We start from the raw sequence: 27,669 nt of genomic DNA, 5'->3' as shown, positions 1-27,669 counted from the left end.
TTCTCTCCAAACGACCCTTGGGGATCAAAGAGAGAACAAAACACACGCCCTGTCCCCGAGAAGAGAGGGTTTGAGGAAGTTGGAACGCCATTGCTGGAAAATCTGTGTCGCTGAAAGATCTTCAAGCCACGACGCCATGGTTGAGATCGAGAAGAATCATGGCGGCAATGGAGAAGACAAGACAATGGTTCAAATCTCTCTCAAAACCATCGGTCCTTCTCCTCCCTCTCTCCTCAATGTCCCCTCTCTCATCAAAGTATGTATATATATATAAATTTCTCTGTGTTTGTGATCTTGGCTAAGTTACTCTTTGAATTTACTTGCAATCCTGTACATGTCTCAAAATTGGATTTGAAATCTTTTTTTTTTTTTTTTGTTAAACCCTAATTATACGGATTGTTTTTGTTAATTTTTGGTGATAGGTTTGGGAGATATAGGATAAGATAGTGAAAAGATTATAAATTTATTTGATTTAAATAAACATATAGTTGTTGACAAAGTGGAATGATCAAAAAGGATTTAATTCTTGGTTTGGTTGGATTTGGTTAAGGTTTTAGTTTGTAAATTGTTTTCCTATAAGACTTGGTTGGTTTTGGAGACCATATATTAGTTAAAATTATGAACTAAGATCACCTCTTGTGAGGGTAATTGAAATGAATATACAAACTTTACAAATGAACCAAGAGTTGAATTAAGCATGATGACTAGGTTTTGGAGATTGTTTTCAAGTCCAATGGATGGTGGAACTCCTTGGTATTGACATGATAAATTTCTGAACAATAGGTGGAAGAGGATTCCGGAAGATACTAAATTAAAATTCGAAAACACCCACACTAATTATATAGAGATGGTTATACATTACAAATATTGTTTCAGAAAACTTACCCAAAAAAATATTCAGAGAACAATTGCATTTCACATTGTAATAATCATGAACCGGCCAACTCTTCAAGGAGCGCAATTACCCTGATCGACATTATCCAACTGGTTCCGGCACACTGGATGACTGTTGTCCCTCTGCACACCTCTCTGCTTAGTAGAGTTGAGTTTTAGGCCATGGCTGCATAAAATGGAAAAGAAGTTGCCTAAAATTTTTCGCTGCTTTGACTTGAATTTACTGTCAAGCCTGACTTGTACTGAAAGCAACTCTCATCTTCTGTTGTCAAGAAACTCATATCTCATTTATATGCAAAAACAAATTTAAAATGAAGTTTCACTCCATGTAGATAACAGGCTTGTAAAAGAGGCACTACTGCACACAAACAGAGATTGGATAAGATTTTTCTATCTTAATAACAAAACATGGACGAAACTGAAGAAGCCAGTAATTTCCTTTGCCAATCGCCAATTTTTTTGTTCAGTGTTATTGCTTTGATTTCTCTTTTCCTGGTTCTCCCAGATTCGTTTTCCAATATTGTTAAATGATGCTACAGCACCTCTGCTGTTGTGGCCTAGAAAAGCTGAGAGCTCACCTTGTCAGAAAGTTACTACTTGTTATGATCAGCTAATTTTCTTGTATCTATTTAAAACATATAAAATAAGGTGTCCCAATGCACGGTGCTCCCGCCAATGCGGGATCTAAGGATGGTAAGACGCACACAAGCCTTACCTTCACTTTTGGAGAGACCCTTTTTATTTAAAATGTGTGATATAGCTAATTAAACTAGACACACACACATAAATCTGTTTTTCAACCAATTTTTGTAATCAGTTAAAATTAAGTTTGGTGATAGTTGTGTTAAGAAGGATGCTTTCTCTTATAAAACCCCATGATGGGCTTCTATTGTCTTCTATGATAATCAGGTGCAGGATCTGAGAAAATTGATTGCTGGGAAGGCTCATTTACCTATTGAGAATTTGAGGCTTATTTTGCAAGGGAATGTGTTGCATGACAACAAAAATGGTTTCGATGAATTCATTCAACTAAATAATGAAGGTATAGATTTTTTTTTCTTCATTGAATTAGGCCTAGTTTGGGGTGTAACCATTTTAGCCAAAAAGTCAGAAAGTCACTGTAAGTTGTTACATCACTCTCTTTACTTTTCTGCACATCTTTTCGTAAAAAGCCAAAAAGTAACTAAAATAGCATGTTCCGAAACGAGGCTTTACTCTTGGGATATATTATTCTAGAATGGATGCCTGTGTATTTTGTAAGGAAATGACATGTGCTTTGCAGCTTTGCTATATTGTTTTACTTCAACAGAAATAATTTGCATAATTTCCTAAAAATTAGTTGATGTTAGCAAGGGGTGTAGTTTACATGGCTTCTAGGTTGAATTGAGAGCCAAACTACTAGAACATTGTTTTGTTGGTTTGATTTAGTTTCAAGCATGGATCCTAGGCTGATCAAGTGAAGAACTTTTCAAGGGCTATTTTTAGTTCTAGATAGATTAGCTAGTTAAGGCTTGGCCTAATAACCTTGAGGTTATGGGTTCAAGTCTTGAGACCACTACTTTGTGCATTATACCAAAGATTAGGTGTATACTTAATCTTTCCCCCTCCCAAACACACATTAATATGTACTAATTGGGCGTTGTTTTTTTTTTATAGATTAGCTAGTTGGGCACACTGAGAATTAAACAAGGGTCTCTAATGCAGATTTATTTATTTATTATTTTGAGTGCCCTTTGTAGACCTACATAAGAAGTTAGAAAAAGAAAAAGAAGGGGATAGTAAACTAGATTTTAGAAGTCACTCCTGCTTGCTATGGTTTTGGCATTAATTATGCCTCTTCTGCAATCAGTGCTGGAAATTTGTGTTAATAATAAGATAGTGGCATGTATATAATATGATAGTGGTGTTGGTGGTAGATAGTGGCATGTATAGAATATGTGATAGTGGTGTTGGTGGTAGATAGTGGCATGTATAGAATATGTGATAGTGGTGTTGGTGGTAGATAGTGGCATGTATATAATATGTTAGTGGTAGATAGTGGTAATATATAATATGTAAGTGGCATATAATGGGTTATAATGATGTTTGTAATATCTCCTATATAAGGAGTGTCATTTGGTCTTGTAAGATAAGAAGTTTTGAATATAACAGAAATATATTCCTTCTTCCTCATATTTTTCGGAGTTCTTCTTCCTCATATTTTCTAAGTTGGTATCAGAGCAACAAAAAACACAGCAGCCCTAAAACCGTCATAGCCATGTCGGAAGTCACGTCCGAAACCATTTCAATCCCTGCCGCTGTCATTCCGGTGAAAACGTCCAACTCTCACTCTGTCCAAATCACCACCATCCGCCTAAATGGTGATAATTTTCTCCGCTGGTCACAATCTGTCCGGATGTATATCCGTGGACAAGGAAAGATCGGTTACATCACTGGTGACAAGAAGGCTCCTGCTGTTAATGATCCGCTATTCGACAGTTGGGACGCTGAAAACTCCATGGTTATGACAAGGTTGGTTAATTCCATGGAGGAGGATATAAGCTCTAATTACATGTGCTATACTACTGCACAAGAGTTGTGGGATAATGTTAGTCAGATGTATTCTGACCTAGGAAATCAATCTCAAGTTTTCGAATTAACTTTGAAGTTGGGAGAGATTCGTCAAGGAGATGATTCCGTCATCAAATATTTCAATTCGTTAAAAAGGTTGTGGCAGGATCTTGACATCTTCAACACATACGAATGGAAATCGGTTGACGACTGCAACCACCACAAGAAAACTGTGGAAGACAGCCGTATTTACAAGTTTCTTGCCGGCCTCAACATTGAGTTCGATGAAGTGCAAGGAAGAATTATTGGCAGACCTCCTCTCCCATCCATTGGCGAAGTATTTGCCGAAGTCAGAAGGGAAGAGAGCCGAAGGAGCGTCATGCTTAAGAAAAAAGGTACTGGTGAATCAATTGAAATTTCTGCTTTAATTAGCGATGCTGCGGCCAACAAGGCTGCAAATTACCAGCGCAGGTTTGATGATAAGCCACGGGTCTGGTGTGATTTTTGCAACAAGCCTCGCCATACACGCGAAACGTGTTGGAAGATCCATGGCAAACCTGTCAACTGGAAAAGCAGCAAACAAGGAGAGAAGAATCGTGGCTTTCCTACCGCTAATGAAGTCGATTCAGGTCCCTTCAACAAAGAGCAGATCGATCAACTCTTAAAGCTGATAAAATCCAACTCCTCATCCGGTACTCCTAGTGTTTTGTTGGCACAAACAGGTAGAAATCCTAAAGCCTTCTCTTGCCTAAACTTCTCTCCGTGGATCATAGATTCTGGTGCCTCCGATCACATGACTAGTTTTTCCCATTTATTTAGTATCTATTTCCCTTGTTCTGGTCATGACAAAATCAGAATAGCCGATGGTAGTTTTTCACCTATTGCAGGAAAAGGATTTATTAAACTAACTGAGAAAATTAATCTCAATGTTGTTCTTCACGTCCCCAACTTAGCCTGTAACCTTTTGTCTGTCAGTAAACTATCTAAGGATTCTAATTGTCGTGTTACATTTTTTGAATCCCATTGTGAATTTCAGGACCAGAACTCGGGGATGATGATTGGGCGTGCTAGGATGCTTGAAGGTCTTTACTACTTTGATGAAGTACCTGTTAGTAATAAAAAAGCTCAGAGCTTTAATAGTACTAGTTCAATCTCTGTTCGAGAAAAAATAATGCTATGGCACTATAGGTTAGGACATCCTAGTTTTCTTTATCTGAAACATTTATTTCCAGAATTATTTAAAGGGATTAATTGTTCTTCTTTTCATTGTGAAAGTTGCATTTTTGCAAAATTTCATCGCTCTACTTATTTGCCAAAACCTGACCAGGCTTCCAAACCTTTTTATTTGATTCATAGTGATGTTTGGGGCCCTTCTAAAATCACTACTCTTTCTGGTAAAAGATGGTTTGTGACATTTATTGATGACCATACCCGCTTATGTTGGATTTATTTGATGAATAAAAAATCTGACGTGAAAAATTTATTCACAAATTTTTACAATATGATTGAAAACCAATTTCAAACCAAAATTGGTATTTTACATTCTGATAATGGAACAGAATATTTCAATGAGCAGTTGGGTGAGTTTTTGGAAAAAAAGGGAATTTTTCATCAATCTACATGTCAGGATACCCCTCAACAAAATGGCATTGCAGAACGAAAAAATAAACATCTACTTGAAGTAGCACGTGCTATAATGTTTTACATGCATGTTCCTAAATATTTATGGGGTGAAGCAATTTTAACAGCCTCTTATTTGATAAACAGGATGCCTACAAAGGTGTTAACATACAAAACACCTTTTGATTGTCTCAAAACTTTTTTTCCTGACATGAGGTTGTTTTCTGATTTACCCGCCAAAGTTTTTGGATGTACTGCCTATGTTCATGTTCCCAGTCAATTTCGTTCAAAACTTGACCCCCGTGCTATAAAATGTGTTTTTTTGGGTTATTCCTCAAACAAAAAGGGGTATAAGTGTTTCGATCCTCAAACCAAGAAATTTCATGTGAGTATGGATGTGTCATTTGTGGAAACAAAATCCTATTTCCCCAACACTTCTCTTCAGGGGGAGACAAGTGGAGTAGAAGATCGTTTTTGGGATATTTCTATCCCACTCCCCAATGTCATTTATCCTACACAAAAACCACATCTGTCTGATAATGATCACTTAGGAGAACCAAGTTCTATGGTGCCTAGTCAAGAAGATTCTTGTTTAGGGGGAAAAGTACTACAAAATGATCTAAATCCTGAGCTTCAGGTTTATACTAGGAAGCGATTTCATCCGAGGAATAATGACCCGAATGTCCATCCTAATGACCCGAATGTCCACCCGAGTTCTGGCATCGAAATTTTAGGTAATCCTATTCCTTCTATTTCCGACCTTGATGTTCCTATAGCAATTAGGAAAGGTGTCCGAAATTGCATTAAACATCCTATTGCAAATTACCTCTCCTATCAAAGACTGTCTAAAAATCATAGAGCTTTCACATATAGGATTTCACACTTGTTTGTTCCAAGGAATATACAGGAAGCATTGGATGATCCGAATTAGAAATTAGCAGTCATGGAGGAGATGAATGCTTTAAGGAGAAGTGGTACTTGGGAGATAGTTGATCTACCCAAAGACAAGAAAACAGTTGGGTGTAAATGGGTGTTTACGATAAAATGTAACGCAGATGGAAGCGTTGAGAGATACAAGACGAGACTGGTGGCTAAAGGCTTCACTCAAACTTATGGGATCGACTATCAGGAGACGTTTGCTCCTGTTGCTAAAATAAATTCCATCAGAGTACTGTTATCTCTTGCAGTAAATTCAGATTGGCCTCTACATCAACTTGACATTAAAAATGCATTTCTCAATGGTGATCTTGAAGAGGAGGTGTTCATGAGCCTACCGCCGGGATTTGAGCAGAGACTTGGAAGCGACAGAGTATGCAGATTGAACAAGTCATTATACGGACTCAAACAATCACCAAGAGCGTGGTTTGAACGCTTTGGGAAGGCAGTTATCAGTTGTGGCTTCTCGCAGAGTCAAGCAGATCACACAATATTTTATAAACATTCAAAAGACAGTAAAATTGCAATTTTGATTGTTTATGTTGATGACATCATTTTAACTGGTAATGATGAAGCAGAGTTAGCAGCCCTCAAAGAGAAACTCGCAAAAGAATTTCACATTAAGGATCTGGGAGCCCTCAAGTATTTCTTCGGAATGGAATTTGCAAGATCCAAGGAAGGTATATTCGTTAATCAGAGAAAATATTTTCTTGATCTCCTTGGAGAAACAGGTATGCTTGGTTGTAAGATGGTGGAGACTCCGATCGAGCCTAACTTGAAGTTACAAGCTGCTAAGGCTGAAGAAGTCAAAGAGAGGGAACAATATCAGCGACTTGTAGGGAAATTGATTTACTTGTCTCATACGCGGCCTGATATTGCCTTTGCAGTCAGCATGGTAAGTCAGTTCATGCACTCACCAGGGGCAGAGCACTTTAAGGCCGTTTATAAGATCTTAAGATATTTGAAAGGAACTCCAGGGAGAGGCTTACTGTTCAAGAAACATGGACATTTTCAAGTTGAAGTATACACAGATGCAGACTGGACAGGAAGTGTTACAGACAGGAGATCAACATCCGGATACTGCTCCTTTGTAGGTGGGAACCTAGTTACATAGCGGAGTAAAAAACAGAATGTGGTAGCTAGAAGTAGTGCAGAAGCAGAGTTCAGAGCTGTTGCCCATGGAATCTGTGAAGTAATGTGGATTAAAAGAATTCTTAAAGAATTAAAGCTTTCTCACCCGACACCTATGAAGGTCTATTGTGACAACAAAGCAGCTATATCTATAGCTCATAATCCAGTTCTACATGATCGCACAAAACATATAGAAGTGGATAAACATTTCATCAAGGAGAAAATCAATGCTGGCATAATCTGTATGACCTACCTTCCAACAGGTGAACAATTAGCTGATGTGCTAACGAAGGGACTACACAAGAAGCAATTTGATAAGCTGACTAGCAAGCTGGCTATGGAAGATATCTTCAAACCAGCTTGAGGGGGAGTGCTGGAAATTTGTGTTAATAATAAGAGAGTGGCATGTATATAATATGATAGTGGTGTTGGTGGTAGATAGTGGCATGTATAGAATATGTGATAGTGGTGTTGGTGGTAGATAGTGGCATGTATATAATATGTTAGTGGTAGATAGTGGTAATATATAATATGTAAGTGGCATATAATGGGTTATAATGATATTTGTAATATCTCCTATATAAGAAGTGTCATTTGGTCTTGTAAGATAAGAAGTTTTGAATATAACAGAAATATATTCCTTCTTCCTCATATTTTTCGGAGTTCTTCTTCCTCATATTTTCTAAGTATCAGACTCTACAAGACTGCAACTAACAGCTGTTCTGTGAATCCTTTTGCTCTCTTAGTCCTCCTCCTTCTAGTTTGTCATGGTTGTTATCATCTTTCATGTTTCCTTCTTTTTCTTCATATCTACATGAGTCCCTTTGCTTCGCAGTAGTTTCAATTTAAAAAATACCAGTTTCATTTGGAAAATAGTAATTATGCTACAAGAGTCATGAAGTTGCAGATTGGGATTGTGGGGCTTTCAGTGGTAATAGGCACTTTTCATGGTTTTTGGTCAATCAGATGGGCATCCTTTATCAGGAGGCCCCTTCCAAAATGTTCCTGCCTTGCGGTTGATGCCTTTTAAAGCCACTGGCTGATCTGATTGATGCAAGAGAATTTGTGTTAATTATATGTTGAACCAATAATTGAAAAGCCCAACCCACACTTTTCCTTAAAACCCAGGTATTAAGGAGAGGGAAACTGGAGCTTTATAACTAGCATAGATGGGGCAACTCCAGGCGATGTGAGACACATTCCAACACACCCTCCTGAACCACAACATACAGTAGCTGGACAAACGACACACCAATTACAGGCCCAACCAAGCTCTAATACCAAATTGAAAAGCTCAGTCCACACTTCTCCTTAAAACTCAGGTATTAAGGAGAGGGAAACTGGAGCCTTGTAAACAACACAAATGGGGCAACTCCAGGTGATATGGGACACATTCCAACACCAATGAGCTGCAGTAATTGGTAGGAAAACAGTATGAATGATGCCTGTTCAATTTGTTCGTTTCATGTCATCAAAGTGTAGCTTCTTGTTGTGGTAGATGGATTTTTTATTTTATTTTTTATTTTTTATTTTTTATTTTTTATTTTTTATTTAAGTAGAATTGTGAAATTTGGGTCGGTTTGGTGTATGGGTTTTGACATGTGGTTGAGGTTCTGCAATAGGTTTTTGTCTGGCTTCATTGTTTTGTTTGACTTTTAACATTGGCTCCTTGTGTGCCCTTTAGATTCGCTGATTGTTGCTGTCAAACCAAAGCCGCCAGTTAAACATATTCAGGATGGGCTCGATGAAGATGATGATGAAGAGGATCTGGTTAGAACTGAACAAATAATTGCATTTAGCGGAGTTGATATTTTGATTTGATCAAATTTGCAGATACTAAACTTTTTGTCTATTTTCTGAATACTAGAAGTTTCAGCTTCCTCAGTTAACAAGTGGGTGGAAGAGGACACTTTACTCATTTTTACATAATAAACTGAGGCTTCCTGGTAAGCTTATGGTTGATAATGATTGTGCTTTTCTTTTATTTTTCTTTTCAGAATTTTTTTTTTTTTTTTTTTGGAAAAAAAAAAAAGAGTACTTTCTGACAGTTGCTTCTTGTTATTGATAGATATGCTTTTGATAGCAATTTTCTCTCTGAGTCTAAAAGCATGGGCCATTATTGTTTTGTGGTTTATATTTGCACCTGTTGCCCATAGCTGGGATCTGGGACCTTTATATGTAAGTACACTTGTTTCCCTTGGTTCCTTTTTCTTTGTTAACACATAGTAAGTGGTATTTATTTGGTTTGAGTTTGAATTATCCATGGGAGTAGATTCATTGTACCATGTTATTATTTTGTGGTTTCATGAAGTATTATCATTTCTAGTATTCTTTATTTCTCTGATTGTGATTACCATTTTCCCTAATGACTATAATAGCTAATTGTACACATAATCAGGGCCGGCCCTAGGCATAGGCCCACCAGGCCATGCCATAGGGCCCTTCAAAATACACTAAAAAAAGGGGGCCCCCTCCTATTATAGTTTAGTCTAATATATTAGATATGTTTTAAGTTCAAAAAAAATTAAAGAAGGCCCAAACTAACTTAAAATAAATTGACCCATTGAAAAGTTAAAAGGCCCATTCAAAATTAAAAGGGCGCACTCTCTCTCCATATCTAATTCCTAACCCTAACTCTTTTGACACAAATCTTTTGTCATTTACCATCAAAAAAAATTTGGTTGAATAAAAAAAAATGTGAAGAGTCCCAAATGATCTAGTGATATTTATTAGTTCATTATTGGCTTTGGGTCCAAAAAATTCAGGGCCAGGCCTACACGTAATGCTTTTATGTGAAATCTTGTTTGCCAAGAGGCATCCAAATGTGCTTTTGGTCAATACTAAAAATATATTTTTATTAAGATATTAAAGTCACAGTTTCATAGTTTGTGCCTTCGTTCAAATGTGCCATTCTTCAAAACTCGACAATAACCAAACCAAGCCTTAAGTGTCATCAAATGAGATCGGCTTCATGAATCTTTTTTCTCCACTCGACTTTATCCAAGGCTATTTCTCGTTAGTCAAATTAAGAAGATTCATATCTCTATTTACTATGTTAATCCACGTCAATATAGGTCTATCTCTTCCCCTAACATTACCATATACCGTCGCTGTATCGCATTTTTTCACTACTACCTTTATTAGTCTCCGTTGTATATAATCAAACTGTTATAACCCTAACCCGAACCTGTCCCTAAAAGTTTGGGGCATAACCGGCCGGTAATCACTTGATTACCTTCGGCCTCAAGCAAACATAGTAATTATAGTAATGGGGCCAAAAGCAAAAGTATACAACAAAAGAATGAGTCCATTGAGCTATGCCAATATGAGCAAAATGTAACATAATCACATCATTTACATGCCCATACAAAAAGAATATAAGTATCAAAGGAAATTTATGCATAACATTTACAAACCCAAGACCATATTAGCAAAACAAAATAAAATCAAGGTATGATGTGAATCAAAGACAAAACTCCATCTCGGAGGCATGCCTCGATTGGGTCTCAAGAAGAATAGCTCCTAAAGCTAACTCTAGGGATGTGCTCCATGCTGTGGATTACCTACATGTACATACATAATATTGGGTGAGTAAAACTCAATGAGTAATAATACAGTAAAACAGTGTAAATAGATAATCATAAGATTCTCACAATATCCATAATTGTATAAGTAGAACGGCCTTAGGCCCAATCATATATCAAAACGGCCTCGAACCCAACATATTTTAAAACAACCTTGGGCCCAACATTTATCAAAACGGCCTCGGGCCCAACATATATCAAAACTGTCTCGAGCCCAACATATTTCAAAACGGTCTCGGGCCAAACATATATCAAAACGGCCTCGGGCCCGACATTTATCAAAACAACCTCGGGCCAACATATATCAAAACAGTCTCGAGTCCACATTGCACATGTCATATAATATTAATAAAGTTTCTCATTTTAATCAAATCACAATGTCAGCACCAATAACTATTCATGGTTCGAGGTACACAATAAAGAACATATATGTACGATATTATTACTCACAGTGTGATCGATCTTATGGCGTTTCCTTCGGCACATGACCTACAACAAACATGTCACACACATATTCGATAAATAATTTGTATATCATATACACTTTTATTTTAGCGATTCACAACCCTTTTCAGTGGTTTCTAATCATCATTTCATACTCTAGAGGGTTTACATAAGGTTGGGAATGCGTTCAGGAGGTCAAGAGAAGAAAGCATGATATACTTTAGCGATTCACAACCCTTATGGCGTTTCCTGCCTAGCCACACCGCTCAAGCGATCTGGCTTCGCTCGTGCAGAAGTTCAACCCGCTCGTGCGCACAAAACCAAATCCACCAATCTTGTTCAATGCTTTGCTCGTGTGGAGCCCGTGGCCGCACGAGCGGTCTAGGTAAAAACCAGACAGTGCAAAAATGCACAAATATGAAGGCCTTGTTTGGTTTGACTTTGGAAGATAAGTTTTCAAAAAATATTTTGAGAAGAGAGTTTAGAAATTTTGTAGTTTGTTTAGTTGTATATTTTGAAAATAGTTTGGAAGTTTGGAATGATTTGATATTTTGTTGTAATTGAGTAGATGTATGTGAGAGAAAAAATGATTGAAAAGAAGAGAGAAAAGTGATTGATTGATGTGTAGGAAAAAGAAAGTGATTTTGAAAATTTTTTGAGAAAAATTACAAACCAAACAAAATTTTCAAAAAATTTCTCCAAAATCTTTTTTCCAAAGCCAAACCAAACAAGGCCAAAATCTCTCAAACTCATTTCCAACCCCAAATTCATGTAAAACCAACCCAAAAACATGATATACTAACATGATACAAGTGTAATTTTACTTCAAACATGTCAATCTTGTTTCAACTTTAGAGTCATGGTCCCATCTTTTTCATAATCATAAATTACATGAACAAGTTCAATATACATACAAATATGGTAAATTTTCCAACAAATCTTGGTTGTATGAATCATCTAGGGTTTATTTCATGGATCAATTACAAGAATGAACTCAAATCAAACAAAGATGAAGAGGTTAGGGTTCAATCTCATACATTTAGCTCTAGCCACTGCAAAACTCAAAACCCTAGTTCAAGTTCACAATTCCTTCTTGATTCCATGACAAAGATGAGCTAAAGACAAAGATTGTAAGCTATAAAGCACGGACACGAGACACGGGACACGACAATTTCCAAAAAATGGGGACATGAACACGGCGGGGGACACGGCGAATTTTTTTTTATATATATTTTTATGTGTTATGTAGATTTATATTACATTCATCCTAAATCAAAATTAACAAATACTAACATAGTAACATTAATTCAATAAATATAAGAGAGGCAAAAGATTCAACATCCAACAATAGATATAAGGGGAAAACATTCAACATCCAACAATATTCTTCACAAAAGCACTAAATAAAAGGCAAAAGAAGGGGAAAAAAAAAAAGATTTGGCCTTCCAAAGCTTCAAGTAGATCTAATTTCTTGCACGTCTTCATCATCATTAGCATCACCATTTTTTTCTTCGTTTGCACCTCCATCATCTGTAAACAACCCAACTTCTATCTCAAGTTCATCAAGTGAGAGATTTGCAACCTCAAGCATCCCAACATCATCATATGAATCAAATGTGTCGCCCGCAATATCCCATAACTTGGTCTCTCCTTCAAAGTATTGTGGGGTTCTCCTTGATAAGAGACGGAGGTTGCTATGAACAAAACCAGGTCCTCTACACCTTGGGGTGTCATCTTGTTTCTTCTCACTGAATAGATAAAAGAGTATATACTCCAATTCCTCTCAGCACATGACGAAGAAGAAGGTTGCACAAGTAGCCATAAAGCCAAAGATTGAAGAGTGGGTGCAGATGTACCCTGAACAATCCACTAACTATGAGGATCCATATCACATCTATCTCCAATGGAATCAATGTCAGCAAATGGCCCCCCTTTGGTTGAGAACTGAGCATACTTCAAATTTGCTCTAGTGCGCTCCATTGGATCATCAAAGAACATTTTCAAACATTTTTTTCTCTCAAGGCAGACCTCCTCATCCCTATGTGGGGAAACTCGGCTTGGATCTTCATGAAGCCACACATCACTATAATACCTAAAATGAAAAAAAATGTACTACTCATTATAAATGTGAAAGAATAATATTAAACTTAAATTAATAAAAATAGTAAATTGTGTCATAATCACCTTGGATTCAATGAATGTGCCAAGCAATGAAGTGGTGTGTTGTTCTTGTTCCACCAGTCTACAAGAATCTGATGTACTACATTATAGAACGTAGACTCTTCTTCTAGTTACTTTCGTTCATGCTTATTATCACCATCTTCACTTTTTCTATCATTGTATCCCACATGTCGTATACTAAGTGAAGAGAAGGTCTATCGATGTCACAAACTCTAATCATGTCATAAATAAGAGCAGCAAAGGAAAGTATGTAGTCGACTTGATCCTACCAAAAGTCATCCAACAACATATCCTTCACAAACTTGGCCTTACCAATATGATCATCCCTAAACTCGATTTGTCACTGATTACCATTGTTTGGAGACCTTACTTTATCAACTTGACCCTCTTAAGCATGACAATGGAAGAAGCAAAGCGTGTCTTGGCAACTGAAAGAAGCTTCAAACTCACAAAGTCATTGTACATTGCCAATCTCATGGAATGATTACAAATAAAATTCTTGATCATCATCACATCACCCACAATCTCACTAATCCAATTACACTCTTCAAATGTTACTGAATTATTTTCCACATTCTTGGCGGCACAAATATTCTTCAAGGCTAGATTGAGGGTGTGCACAACACAAGGAGTCCAAAAGATGTGAGGAAATTGCGCTACAATTAGGTGCCCCGCCGCCTTGCAATTTGGGGCATTATGTGTAATGACTTGAACTACATTTTTGGGCCTAACATCCATGATTACTTACTTCATCAAGTTGAAAATAAAAGACTTGTCCTTTGTTTCCCTTGAACAATCAGCCGCTTTAAGAAACATAGGCCCACCTCTGATAACAGCCATAAAATTTATTAATGGCCTTCGTTGGGAATCACTCCATCCATCACTGACTATACTCACACCCTTCTCTCTCCATGTCCCTCGAATAAGGTCTAACAACCTATCAATGTTTATCCTTTCTTTTTGAAGCAATGTAGTTCTCAACATGTTATACTCACGTGGTACATATTCTTATATGTTGTTATTTGCAGCAAAAGTAAATGCACTAACATAGTAACGATTTCTTGCCAAATGAAATGGCAAGCCTGCTAAATAAAACATTTTAGCCATCTCACTATTTAATGGTTCTCGAGCCCCAATGTTAAATGCTTTCATAGCAGGGTTACTACTTCCGCTCCCTATAGCAGTTGACCTCTTCCTTTTTGATCCATAGATCTCCTCTAGTTCATTGAAACATAAACCTAATGATGCACTTGAACTAGGAAGAGGCAATGGGACTTTCTTTAACCTAGAGTTTTTCAATTTCAACTTTGCTTCTGCAATTACTCTCAAATTCAGCTTTATCCTTGTTACTTTTGGACACTCTTCTATCCCTTGATTTTTAATTTGCATCAAATGGGCTTTTACCCTAGTGTATGAGCCTTTATGTGTAGCCCGACAAAAGTTACATTGAAAAGTATAATTCCCCACACTTGCACTAGATTTTTCTAATCTAGTTACATATTTCCACAGTGACTTATCATCTTCAGCATCAAAGGCAGATTGTGTGTTATTGGCAAAATTTGAACTAGACAAATTTCCTATAAATTATAACCATTATAAATTAATATGCACATTAGAATGATTAAAAAAAAAAGAAAAAAGATTTGCATACTGTATATATATAAAAATTTATAATTTTTTTTAAAAAAAATATAGTTTTAGATATATAAACATAAAATTACATATATATAAACGTATAAAAAAATAAAAAATAAAACAATTTACTCAGTCTAGAGCAGAGTAGAGAGAGAGAGAGAAGGGCTTATCTTCGAAGTCGTTTGGATCGGAGGTCTGAGACGACTGGATTGATTAAGATAGTGACTGAGACGACTGGATCGGAGGACTTCGATCGACTTCAGAGGGCTTCGATTGAGAGAGAGAGACTTCAGAGGTCTTCGACTAAGGGAGAAAGGGGCAGGTCTAACTCTATTTCTTCGATTAGGGCTTTACATGTTATGTTTTTTTTTTTTTTATTTATACTTTTTAAATATTACATTTTGACCCCAAATAAATATAATAAATTTAAAAATGAGCCCCGCCGTGTCCCATGGCTTGTCCCGATATGGACACGCATGTCCCCGCTATGTCCCCGCCGTGTCCCCTTCTAAAAAAATCATTAAATTAAAGGGACACGCCAGATGGCGTGTCCTGTATGTGTCCCCGACGTGTCCGCATGTCCCCAGTGTGTCCGCGTGTCGGACACCGCCGCGGCACCGATTTTGGAGTGTCCATACTTCATAGATTGTAAGTAAATTAATATACCTTAACTCAAATTCTCTTCTAATCCCTAGCTTTCTTGTTCCTCTCTTTAACGCACTCTCTAGAGCTCTCAAGCAACAATGAAGAACACAATGGGACCAACACATAAATGACTTAACTCTAAAATTTTAATTTAATCATAACGAATCGTAATTTTTCAAAATTTCACCTTAAACTCTATAAATCATGCTAATCACAGATATGAAGTCGGTTTCTGTTTATCCCGCCTCTAAGGCTTTCAATTTCAGTTCAAAGTTGTAATTGCAACAGATATTCCTACGCTCAACAGATATTATTCGAAATTCACATAATTCACATATTCAAACTTTCAAATTCATATCAAACACATAATCACATGCATAATTAAGCAGAGCACGGGTTGGGTTATCACACAAACCATCTCAACTCAATCTATTCTCTCTCTCTCAATTTATCTTCTATCAGTACTACTTATATCCATTCTCGAGTGTATTCATTCCTAACTCTGGTTGTAATGTGTCATTGGAAAAAATAAATAGATAACTAAGGCTTCTAGTTGGGAAGTTCTTTCTAGCAGAAAACATGTTTTTATTGGTTACTAAAGCTTACAGGAAGATCACTGGATTTGCCAGTTTTAAAGTTTTTACCACATTACTTGTATGAGAGGTGAGAACCATTATCTCACTTCTTGCTTGGAACTGCTGTGTGTTCAGATAATAGCCACGGGCTTTGCTATCATTTTCTTAAATCTTGGAAAGCGGCAGCATGGTGACATGAGGTATGTGCAACAATTGATGATTAGATACTAATTATATTTGATAGAGGGTGGTTAATCAATTCTTCTAGGAACACAGAAACCAATCACAGAACCATATGCAATCATCAATTGGCTCAGTGATCAGTTTCTGTGTTCGTACATTCTTGGTGGTTAGTTAATATACTAATTAAAGCGCATATGATCACTGTCCCTCCATTTTTCATCTATGTAATGCAGTCAATGTGCTATCATCAATTTTATTTTGAAAAAACTTGAGTGGGATGTGTAATTTTATGTAGATATGTCCTTAATGTCTGATGCTACTGTTAGTTGCCCATCCCTGCACTCCTATCTTCCACCTGTTTATGTCTGTGTGAACATAATGATCTTGTAAATGTAAAATTTAATAACAATACAAAAGAGAGCACCTCTTGCTGAACAAGGAATATGGCGAATACTATAGAGTTATCTTACTTTTTGCTTATCCTGAATATCTGCAGTGCATATTCTATCTTCAATGAGGATTTTAGAGAGCTTCCTGGGACCCTAAATGCAGATCGCCTTGACAGAGACATCCGAGCAGGCCAGTTTTGAGCTTCCATTTGCTTCTTGTGACTTTCCCAAATATACCGAAATCATGTATATAATGTATCTACAGACAGCACAGAAAAGAAAATTTCTCTGAAGGTAATTACAAAGATACCTTTCTTTAATTTCTGTTGGTTGCTGCTGGGTGTGAGGGTATAGTTTAAAGTCGGTTTTTCCTCTTCCTGCTCGAGAAGCATATCAAGTAATATTATTCCCAAATATGGAGAAAATGAGTAATTATTAGTTTGACATATCTGAGTTAGAGAAAGCAAAACTACTAAATAAAACATTTTGGTAGTGAACTTTGTTCAGACAGAGTAAAAGAGTATTTAACTCGTTTGTGATCTCTTCAGGTATGGCAGTAATATGAAGAAACTTGCATTACTGCATGTTGTATGATAGATAGTGCCATTAATTGACCAGTTTGTAGTAAATTGCTAGGAATGCTAATTCAATAAGATTCAGTTAAAACTATACTCTCTTGCATTCACTAGTAATACCCCCTTCTCCGTTATTGAGCAATGATATTTGTCCCCGGCTAGATTTTGTCATTTTATTTCATCCCTTACGGATATTTATGTAACAAACTGAGTCCTGTTATATTTAAAAAGTAGTAACGTAGGAAGTGAAGCGTTTTGGTGAAATATTCTGATGTTATATAAGATGATGGGAGACTGTTTTGAGTACATCATAACACTAGGGGTGCGTTTGTTTAGACGGACTGGATAAAGGTGATTGTAATTAATCAGACTATTAGTCTTGGGATACGTTGTCCCAGAACTATTTGGTTGGACTAAATTTGTATCCTATGTTTGTTTAGTCATGGGATTAGATGTGTGGATTGGACTATTTTTAGTGTCTGTTTGGGATATTATGGAGAAGGATAAATGTTCAAATGACTATTTTATCATTTTCAATTATTTATTAACTAATAGCAATATTAAACATTATTTTAATATTTTAATTATTTTTAGCTAGATTAAATAATAAAAAAAATTTGCACAATTTTTTAATTATTTTAATTCATTATTTTCAATTAAATTAAATTTATAATTTATATTTTTTATTTAATATATAATTTTAAATTAACGACAATAAAAAATAATTTTATTTAATATATAAATTAAATTTTTTTGAAAATTTAATTTATAAGGCTATAATTTATTATTTTTAAATAAATTTAATTTATAATTTATATTTTTTATTTAATATATAATTTTAAATTAACAACCCTAAAAAAATAACTTAATTTAATACGTAAATTTAATTTTTTAACAACACTAAAAAAAATTTAATTTATAAGGTCATAATTTATAATTTATTATTTGTAATTAAATTTAATTTATAATTTATAATTTAAATTTTTTATTTAATATATAATTTTAAATTAACAACACAAAAAATAATTTATAAATGCTCAAAAGACTATTTTATCATTTTCTAACTATTTGTTAAGTAATAGCATGGAAGGTAAAATGGCATTTCACAAAATAATTCCATGGGATACCAATCCCATGGTTTCTATTCCATAATTTATAATTTATTATTTTTAAATAAATTTAATTTATAATTTATATTTTTTATTTAATATATAATTTTAAATTAACAACACTAAAAAAATAATTTAATTTAATATGTAAATTTAGTTTTTTAACAACACTAAAAAAATTTAATTTGTAAGGTCATAATTTATAATTTATTATTTGTAATTAAATTTAATTTATAATTTATAATTTAAATTTTTTATTTAATATATAATTTTAAATTAACAACACAAAAAATAATTTATAAATGCTCAAAAGACTATTTTATCATTTTCTAACTATTTGTTAAGTAATAGCATGGAAGGTAAAATGGCATTTCACAAAATAATTCCATGGAATGATACCTCTCATGGTATCATGCAAAGTAACTTGATTAACAAGTAATAAATAAGGGGTTGAAGTTTCTGGTTCTTTTTTGTTATGATCAAGTTTTTGTTCAGTTTCTTTTTCCTTCTGTTTAGGAATTTGAGTATGAAGATATTTAATATCTTTAATAGCAGCTTCACTGGCGGTTTGCAAGTGTTTAACTTCTGTTTTTAGAATATTAATTTCCATTTTTAGATCCTATAAAGTAGTTGGTTGTTCTACTACTGATTTAGTCTGGATTCTGTTGATTACTGTTTGAAGATTATAAGAATAATCTGGTATAGGAGGAGTGTCTGTTATAGTCTGTTGGTGTTCATAACACATCTTTAAATATTTTATTTTGATCTCTGGAACCTGGCTCTGATACCATGAGAGGTGCTCACTAAAGGTAGGATTAGCTGATCTTTAATGTCTGGAGCAAGGTTTAGTTCATTGACTTTGGATTTAGCTTTAGATCTACATCTATTAGCATAATGTCCTGTTTGGCCACATTTGTAGCATTTTACTTCGGATTTAGATTTGCCTTTTGGTTTACTGGTGGATTTTTTTGAATAAAACTTCTTGGTAGGTTTCGGATGACTAGTCTTTTGATAAGACTTTTTTCTGTAAGGTTTAGAGGATTTCTTGTGAACAATCTTTCTGGATTTAGCTGGGTATTTAATACCTGGCTCATAGGCAAATTGGTCACAGAATTCGCCTAATTCTTTTCTCCCGGTTAAGTTTTGTTGTTTCATTTGATATTGGAGTTTGAGGTCACTACACAAAGAAAGACCTTCGTCGGTGACAATGGACACAAGTTGTCCATAGGTATACTGCTCATAAGGAATAGACATCCGGTCATGGCGATCCCGAAGTTTTTTCCTAACACGTTCGGCAAAGAGGGTAGGAAGGCCATCAATAAATTTGTCTTTCCAATGAGTACTGTTAGCATCGGAGCGTTGGGTAACCTTGAGAAGGAAAACATCCTTATACCAGCGGAAATGGGTTAAGGAAGGACAACGCAAGTTCTGGAGAAGCTCACGACCACGGTCCTGAGTAGAGGTACTGGTGCCAACAAAATGGTAAATAATAGTCTGGATAAGGGTATAAACGGCATCAGACTGTTGGACCTGTTGGTTAGTAGTGGGATCAAGTTCAAGCTTTATAGCAGTAAGGATTTCTGTTTGTTGGAGGGGAGTCATAATATTATCCCACCAACCTTTTAGAATGCCGGTAAAGCCATTAATAATAAACTTAGCTATGGCCTGATCATTATTACTGTATTGGCGACAAACAGTAGCATACATCATCATCTGGTGTAGTTTTTTATAAATACCAAATTCTGATTCACCATCAATATTCCATTCATAAATGGTTTTACCATAGTAACTATTCTGTTCATTGAGATAAGCTTCTTCATAAAGAATATCTGGTGGAGTAGGTCTGGAATAGTAATTTCGGGTGTGAGGTAAAAATCCTGGTTTAGCGGAACTGTAATAGTTTAGCTTATTTACGGATGATGGTTCCTGAAAATTCAATTGGATTTCTTGAATTTGTTCTGGAGATAATGTATCCTGATCAGGGTTGGTTTCAGCTCTGAGCATGTGGATAGTCCCACTGCTAGATTGGTCTGGAGGTTTAGGAGGTTCTGGAGGGCGAACATTAAGAGTTTGCATTTTCTGTAATAAAGTGTCCATAAACTCAGTATTAGACGATTTTAACTTAAAGTTAGTAATGTCTAATGATGGTTTAATGGATACAGGATGGAGAGTCGAGACTCCTGTGACTGGTGGAGCTAGGGTTCTATCCTTAAAGGTAGAAATAGCTTCTTCAACACGGGTTAACTGTTTGCTGATGGTTTGACAGATAAGATTGGTATAATTATTCTGTCTTACTATAGAACCATCTGCTTTAGAAAGTTTTCCTGATTGAGCATCTATATAAGCAGTGGCTGAAAGTGGTTGTCTGGTTGTGTCTCCATTTGGTACAAGCTCCAAGGCTTGAGGAGGAGGATGTATCGAATGGATTACTTGTCCTTCTGTAATAGTCCAGACTTTATATTGGTCTTCAATAATTGTAACGTTAGGTTGAGTAACGGTATTATACCATTCAACGAAGGGTATTAATTTCTGATGTAACTCAAGATGTTGATAATATTGAGTTTTATAATTGGCTATTTGGTCAGAAGTATGGTTGGTAAAATACCAATCCCTAAATTCTTTATATGGATTCTGGTTAAATTCCTGGTTTAAAATTTTTCGAGTTTCACTACCTGGTGTAAAATCCATTAAATATCAAAATTCATATCACTGGCCGTTGGGCTCTCTGGTGATGGTGCAGGTGCGGTATAAACACCATGAGGGATTCTATTTTGGGAAAGACGGATTCCTTGGATTTCTGATGCCATAGGGTCTTCCTGTGGATCACTAGGTGGTCTACTAGGAGGCCTAGAGGGTATCTGTTGAAGAATGTTTTCTATTTGCCTTCTGGAGGGTAAATTATCAACAGATTGACGACTGGATTCTGGATAGTCCACTTGGTAAGGAGGGACAGATCTAAAACTGTTGTTAGAAAAGCTTCTAGGTGCGGTTCGAAAACTGGCGTTAGAAGAATTGCTTCGAGTAAGCATGGGTTTCTGGAATTGGAGATACACATGTCCTCCTTGTGTCTGAATAACATCGTCGATGTTATGTTGAATCATCGGTTTGGGTGGTACGGCATTAGGAATTTCCCACCTATCTGGAAAAGTGATGTCTTTCCACGCAATCATTTTGGGGACAGCAACTTGGCTACTGTAGAGGTTAGTCTCAATTAAGACTGTCTGGCCGGTTTCAGTTTTCTTTTTTACATAAGGATTTAAGGTTGTCAAAGCCTTTATGTAGATCCTGGAGTGTACAGAAAAGAGTGGAGTGCCTGGTTTATAATTATATCCATGAGTGAGAACTCTGAGTTCTAAGACATTGGATAGGTTAGCATCACATAAAGCAACGCTAAGATTCGGATAAGTATCAAAATAAACTGGTCCATGAGACAAACTTGTCTCAATAGCTCCCATAAGTGATGCTCGCCAATCAAGGCAGCGTCCATCACGAAGGGTGCATTGAATACTGGTGTTTTGACCAAGAAGGGTCAATGGTTTGAATGCAATCTGCACCAATCCTATATGGATGTACTTATAATCTTTCAGAAAAGGGATATAATATTTCTAATGGTAGTATTATTCCAATTAACAGAAGTATGGAGTTTGCCTCTAAATTTCCAGATGAAATTAAGGACAAAACTCAATTACAGAGATTTTTAGGTAGTCTTAATTATATTCGTGACTATTACCAGAATTTATCTGCAAATGCTAACATTTTATATACCAGGTTGAAGAAGAATCCTCCCCCATGGTCTCCAGAACATACTTTAGCTGTTCAAAAAATCAAAGCTAAAGTCCAACAGTTACCTTGTTTAAACTTACCTAATCCTAAATGGAAGAAAATTGTTGAAACTGATGCTTCCAACGAAGGATTTGGTGGTATTTTAAAACAGTTTAATCCCAAAACTCAGAAAGAAGAACTTCTCCGTTTTCATTCTGGGCATTGGAATCACGCTGCTTTAAATTATCCGACCATTAAACAGGAATGTTTAGCCATTGTAAAATGTGTCATGAAATTCCAGGATGATTTATTAAACCAGCATTTTATCATCAGAGTTGATTGCTCTGCTGCTAAACAGATATTTAAACAGGATGTTAAAAATCTTGTTTCCAAACAGATATTCGTAAGCTGGCAGGGTTATTTATCCAATTTTGATTTTGATATTGAATATATTAAAGGATGGTATGGTCCATTTATCGAGGGCCTGTTTAACATCCTGATATGCAACTAATTCTGCAGCTTCGGCTAAAGAAGAAACAGTATTTCCTACAGTGGTTACTGATTCAGTCCCTGGTATTTCTACGGTATTTTCATTTTGTTCTGACATAATTGTATTGTGATCATATATGTCTAATTTATTAAATTTATATCCTTATTATATGTTAATTAAAACTTGGCTCTGATACCATGAGAGGTGCTCACTAAAGGCAGGATTAGCACGTCTGTCAACGGCTTACGGGCATCAAACGGTCAACGCACTCTCTGCAACACGACCTAAACCCTACGCGACTTGGGTGACGTCCCACTAACCCTATCATTTAATTAACCTTACAAAAGCACAAACCCAAGAATTAATATGCACATAATAATGACATAAATAAAACAAATTAGGACATATATTATCTCATAATACCTTTACTGTTGGGGTGGCGGAGGCCTTCTGGCCGCCCAAGCCACCAGCTGTTCGTTGATCAGCCCCTGGAGTTCCTGTAAATACTGTTCACAATTGGCTAGTCGCTCTGTAATGTACTGTTGAGTATAACGGTCAGGTGGAAGACTAAGATAATACTGTTTCTGATTAAGCCAGAATTGTTGTGCTGATAAGTATAATTCTAGTAAATCAACTGAGGACATACATATTTAAACACGAATAGCAAACTTTTATTGAGGAAGTAAAATATTTTACAAGAGGGGGTTTGGAAGAAGATTACAAGAGATAAGGGAGAAGACTAAAACAAAAACCGAAAATCCTAAATTTCCAAGTAGTGCCTCAACAAGGGTGAAGGCCATCCCTTAAATAGACAAAAGAAGATAAGATACATTTAGTACATAGGGACAGGTGGAAATCTTCCATTGCTCCGACAGATTACACCTATCTTCTTATCTTCAAAGATGTCGGAAGAGGGGAACAAGCTTTTTCCCTGATACTGATGGAGCATCTGCTTTCTGAAAAGTTGATTTGTCCTGTTGTGCCGACGCTTCTAAAGCTCGGGGCCCTTTCCTTTATTGTTTTTGTCCTGGGCCATCTTGTCCGCTACGGTAGCTGTAAAGGAGTCCCAAAAGTCTCCAAGAGTGGGTTCTGCCCCATCTTCTGATTGTGATTCTCCTGCTAACACGTGGTCGGTTGGATCAGCTTCTGATTCTGATTGGGTATGACTGGTGCCTGACCTCATCGAGGTGTCATCGTCAGGATTAACGGATTGGAGAAATTGCTCTTTCAGATAATCCATGCTTTTAAGAATTAATTCATTATCTGAAAGGTTAGGAAATTTCTGTTTTAATTCCTTTTGCATCTGGACAAAAGGATTGGTAACTGGAGAAGAGGGTGCTGGTAAGGTTGGTTGTTTGACTGATTCCCAACAAGCCTTGGTATGCTGTTGAATCTTCGGAATGAGATCCTTGAGATCCATTTTATCCCACCATTTGATAAAATAAATTCTTTTTAAACGGGGGATCTTATTCTGGTAGTCGCATGCAAAGTCCCATTTCCAGATCCATGGAATACTAAAGCGGATAGAGAAATGGACAATAGCTTTTCTGATTGAAAGTTCCCTGTTTTTATTTAAATATGAATAGGCACGAGAATAGGCAATATGCCATTCATTAAATTCTGTTCTGACGGATTCTGGTAAAATGTCAAGGGAAAGTCCGAATTTATCCCACCAAACGAGGAACCAGGAAGGGACATCGGTTTTGAGAACATCGGACGTAATACGGATAAACCAGGAATGATTCTTGATGGGGTTCTGGTAATAGAATACCTGAGTAAAGGCATCAATATAGTCCCAGTAAGAGTATTTGGTCTGTTTGTTCCGTAGATCAATATCGCGGGTAGTGTGCGGATGGATGCCCCAAGTAGAAATGGGCATAATATTACGGATTACCATTTTACTGAATTGAATAGGGCTGGCAGCTTTGTTGACATCATGCAAAGTATGCTTGATCTCAGCAGCTCCAGTTTCAATGAGTATCTGTTCGTAAATATACCTGTATTGATCAAAATGAGGAGGTGACTGTTGGGTGGTGAGATAACGGCGCTTAATCTCCCACGGATCTGTCATCCACTGTTCGTCTGATGGTTCGATCCAAAGGACCGTTTCATCATAAAGACTGTTAGGAGTATATGGATCTTCCGGCCTGAGGAGAACATCCCTAGCCGTTGGATTACTGGTTTGACCTCCTCCACGAGAGAGGGGTGGATATTCGGATGGATCATGGCGAGGGTTTGAACCCCGGCCACGACCTCGACCTCTATGGCCTCTACTGGTCATTCGCTGATTTCTGCAAATATTCACGGGTCAAAAAGTCAGGCAAAGAGTTAGTTTCTCCTTTAATATATTCAATATCAAAATCAAAATTGGATAAATAACCCTGCCAGCTTACGAATATCTGTTTGGAAACAAGATTTTTAACATCCTGTTTAAATATCTGTTTAGCAGCAGAGCAATCAACTCTGATGATAAAATGCTGGTTTAATAAATCATCCTGGAATTTCATGACACATTTTACAATGGCTAAACATTCCTGTTTAATGGTCGGATAATTTAAAGCAGCGTGATTCCAATGCCCAGAATGAAAACGGAGAAGTTCTTCTTTCTGAGTTTTGGGATTAAACTGTTTTAAAATACCACCAAATCCTTCGTTGGAAGCATCAGTTTCAACAATTTTCTTCCATTCAGGATTAGGTAAGTTTAAACAAGGTAACTGTTGGACTTTAGCTTTGATTTTTTGAACAGCTAAAGTATGTTCTGGAGACCATGGGGGAGGATTCTTCTTCAACCTGGTATATAAAATGTTAGCATCTGCAGATAAATTCTGGTAATAGTCACGAATATAATTAAGACTACCTAAAAATCTCTGTAATTGAGTTTTGTCCTTAATTTCATCTGGAAATTTAGAGGCAAACTCCATACTTCTGTTAATTGGAATAATACTACCATTAGAAATATTATATCCCTTTTCTGAAAGATTATAAGTACATCCATATAGGATTGGTGCAGATTGCATTCAAACCATTGACCCTTCTTGGTCAAAACACCAGTATTCAATGCACCCTTCGTGATGGACGCTGCCTTGATTGGCGAGCATCACTTATGGGAGCTATTGAGACAAGTTTGTCTCATGGACCAGTTTATTTTGATATTTATCCGAATCTTAGCGTTGCTTTATGTGATGCTAACCTATCCAGTACTACCATTAGAAATATGTGATGCTAACCTATCCAGTACTACCATTGATATTTATCCAAACTCCATACTTCTGTTAATTGGAATAATACTACCATTAGAAATATTATGTCCTAAATATCTGATGGTGGTTTGAAATAATTGCATTTTTGGTGCAGAAAGAACTAAACCATTTCTGATAATAACATTCTTAAAAATATTAAGATGTTTAACATGCTGATCAATTGATGAAGAAAAAATTAAAACATCATCAATATAAGATAAAGTAAATTCTGTAAAAGGATTAAAAATATCATTCATGATATGCTGGAATTCTGAAGGGGCATTTTTTAAGCCAAAGGGCATAACATTCCATTCATAATGCCCAAAACTTTCTAAAGCAGATGGTTCTATAGTAAGACAGAATAATTATACCAATCTTATCTGTCAAACCATCAGCAAACAGTTAACCCGTGTTGAAGAAGCTATTTCTACCTTTAAGGATTTATTGACATAAAAAGCGGTACAACAACAACTATTTTATTCTTTTCTAATTGTTTGCTAAGTAATAGCATGGAGGGTAAAATGGATATTTCATAAAATAATCTCATAGGAAACTAATCACATGGTTTTTATCCCACCCCTCCCTCCCCCATGGGATTGGAAAGTCCCATATTTGTGGGACTAATAATCCAGGGAGACTATTTGTTTGGAGTAAAAAAAATGAAACAAACAATGGACTATTAGTTTTGTGGGACTAATAGTCCAATCCTATCCGCTAATCCTTCAAAAAAACAAACACATCCTTAGTGGAAGTTGGATTAGGCTTGATGGTCAAGCCTAAATTAAATTTCCAAGTCTGCACCAGACTATTCAATGTTTTCTTACACGCTCAGGGTGAGGAGCTCAAGTCTTTTAAATCAGTCCTTTGATAGCAAGTTATTCTTCAATCTCTAATAACAAATTTAAATAGTAAATAAAATAGATACTTGTCATCTATTTTTTAATAAAAAATAAATGATATACAAATATTAATTTATAAGATGAACAATTTGAATTATTAAAGTGAAATATGTAATAAAGCTAATGGACCCAACTGAACAGATTTGGGAAGTTGGTTAAAAATTGTCTTTTTAGCTTTTTTGATTTTTTTATCCTTTTTGTGTGTAAAAAATATAAAAGATAATGTGACCCAAAATGAGTTAAAAGTTAAAAATTAGCTTTCCAAATTAGACTTATTTACAATGGGAGAGAAGTTGATTCCTTACCAAATAAATTGAATTGGTCTTGGGTTCACCTCGATAAATTAGGGCTTTTTTTTTTTATTTTTTTTATTTTTTTGGGTAATGGAACCCAAACAGGACCATAGCATAAATGGAAATATGTGAAGTAATGAGTTGCTTTAATAACACAAGACAATGATGTCTCCTCTGATTGTCCACTGCTTTCAGGAGGAGCAATGATACATTTACAGATTTGGAATACAGAAATATACTCAAAAAATTGATTGTTTGGGCTTCACAGTACATGGGTTGAAATGTGCACCACCTATTCTTTTTTCTTTTTTAAATATTGTTTTGAACACCATATTTTTACTGTTTCAGGAGAGTGTTTATACAGCACAACTCCATGCAGACCATGACCTGTGAAGTCATGTAGTCTCCCTGTTTAAGGTGTGGTTTGGGATTGAGTTTTTTGATTTTTTTTGTTTTTTGTTTTATGAGATGAAAAAAGTTTGATGAATTTGAAAATAACTATTTTAGTTGTATAAAAAAAACGCAAATGACTGTA

General features: G+C 35.9%; 1 protein-coding gene across 4 annotated transcripts; it reads left to right on the top strand.

Annotated features, from left to right (window-relative positions):
* On the top strand, positions 1 to 27,669 carry LOC114308511 (ubiquitin family protein). Of its 4 annotated transcripts, none has more exons than XR_003645505.2 (8): positions 1 to 256; positions 1,804 to 1,936; positions 8,816 to 8,901; positions 8,999 to 9,077; positions 9,200 to 9,309; positions 16,331 to 16,395; positions 16,875 to 17,061; positions 27,483 to 27,669. XR_003645505.2 is itself a non-coding variant. In XM_028254122.2 (7 exons), the coding sequence occupies exons 1-7, from the start codon at positions 137 to 139 to the stop codon at positions 16,966 to 16,968; spliced, it is 687 nt and encodes a 228-aa protein (XP_028109923.2). In that variant the 5' UTR covers positions 2 to 136; the 3' UTR covers positions 16,969 to 17,436. The 4 variants fall into 4 exon arrangements, 1 of the variants encoding a protein (XP_028109923.2); XR_014344836.1 differs by having other exon boundaries at positions 2 to 256; positions 27,330 to 27,669; XR_014344835.1 differs by lacking the exon at positions 27,483 to 27,669 and adding an exon at positions 17,316 to 17,436 and having other exon boundaries at positions 2 to 256.

Source organism: Camellia sinensis, chromosome 11 (assembly GCF_055761805.1).
Source record: "Camellia sinensis isolate YWXY chromosome 11, ASM5576180v1, whole genome shotgun sequence".
In the NCBI taxonomy this organism is placed as follows: domain Eukaryota; kingdom Viridiplantae; phylum Streptophyta; class Magnoliopsida; order Ericales; family Theaceae; genus Camellia; species Camellia sinensis.
Note: the sequence above shows the minus strand (reverse complement) of the source record. Positions and strands in the feature narration are given on the sequence as shown.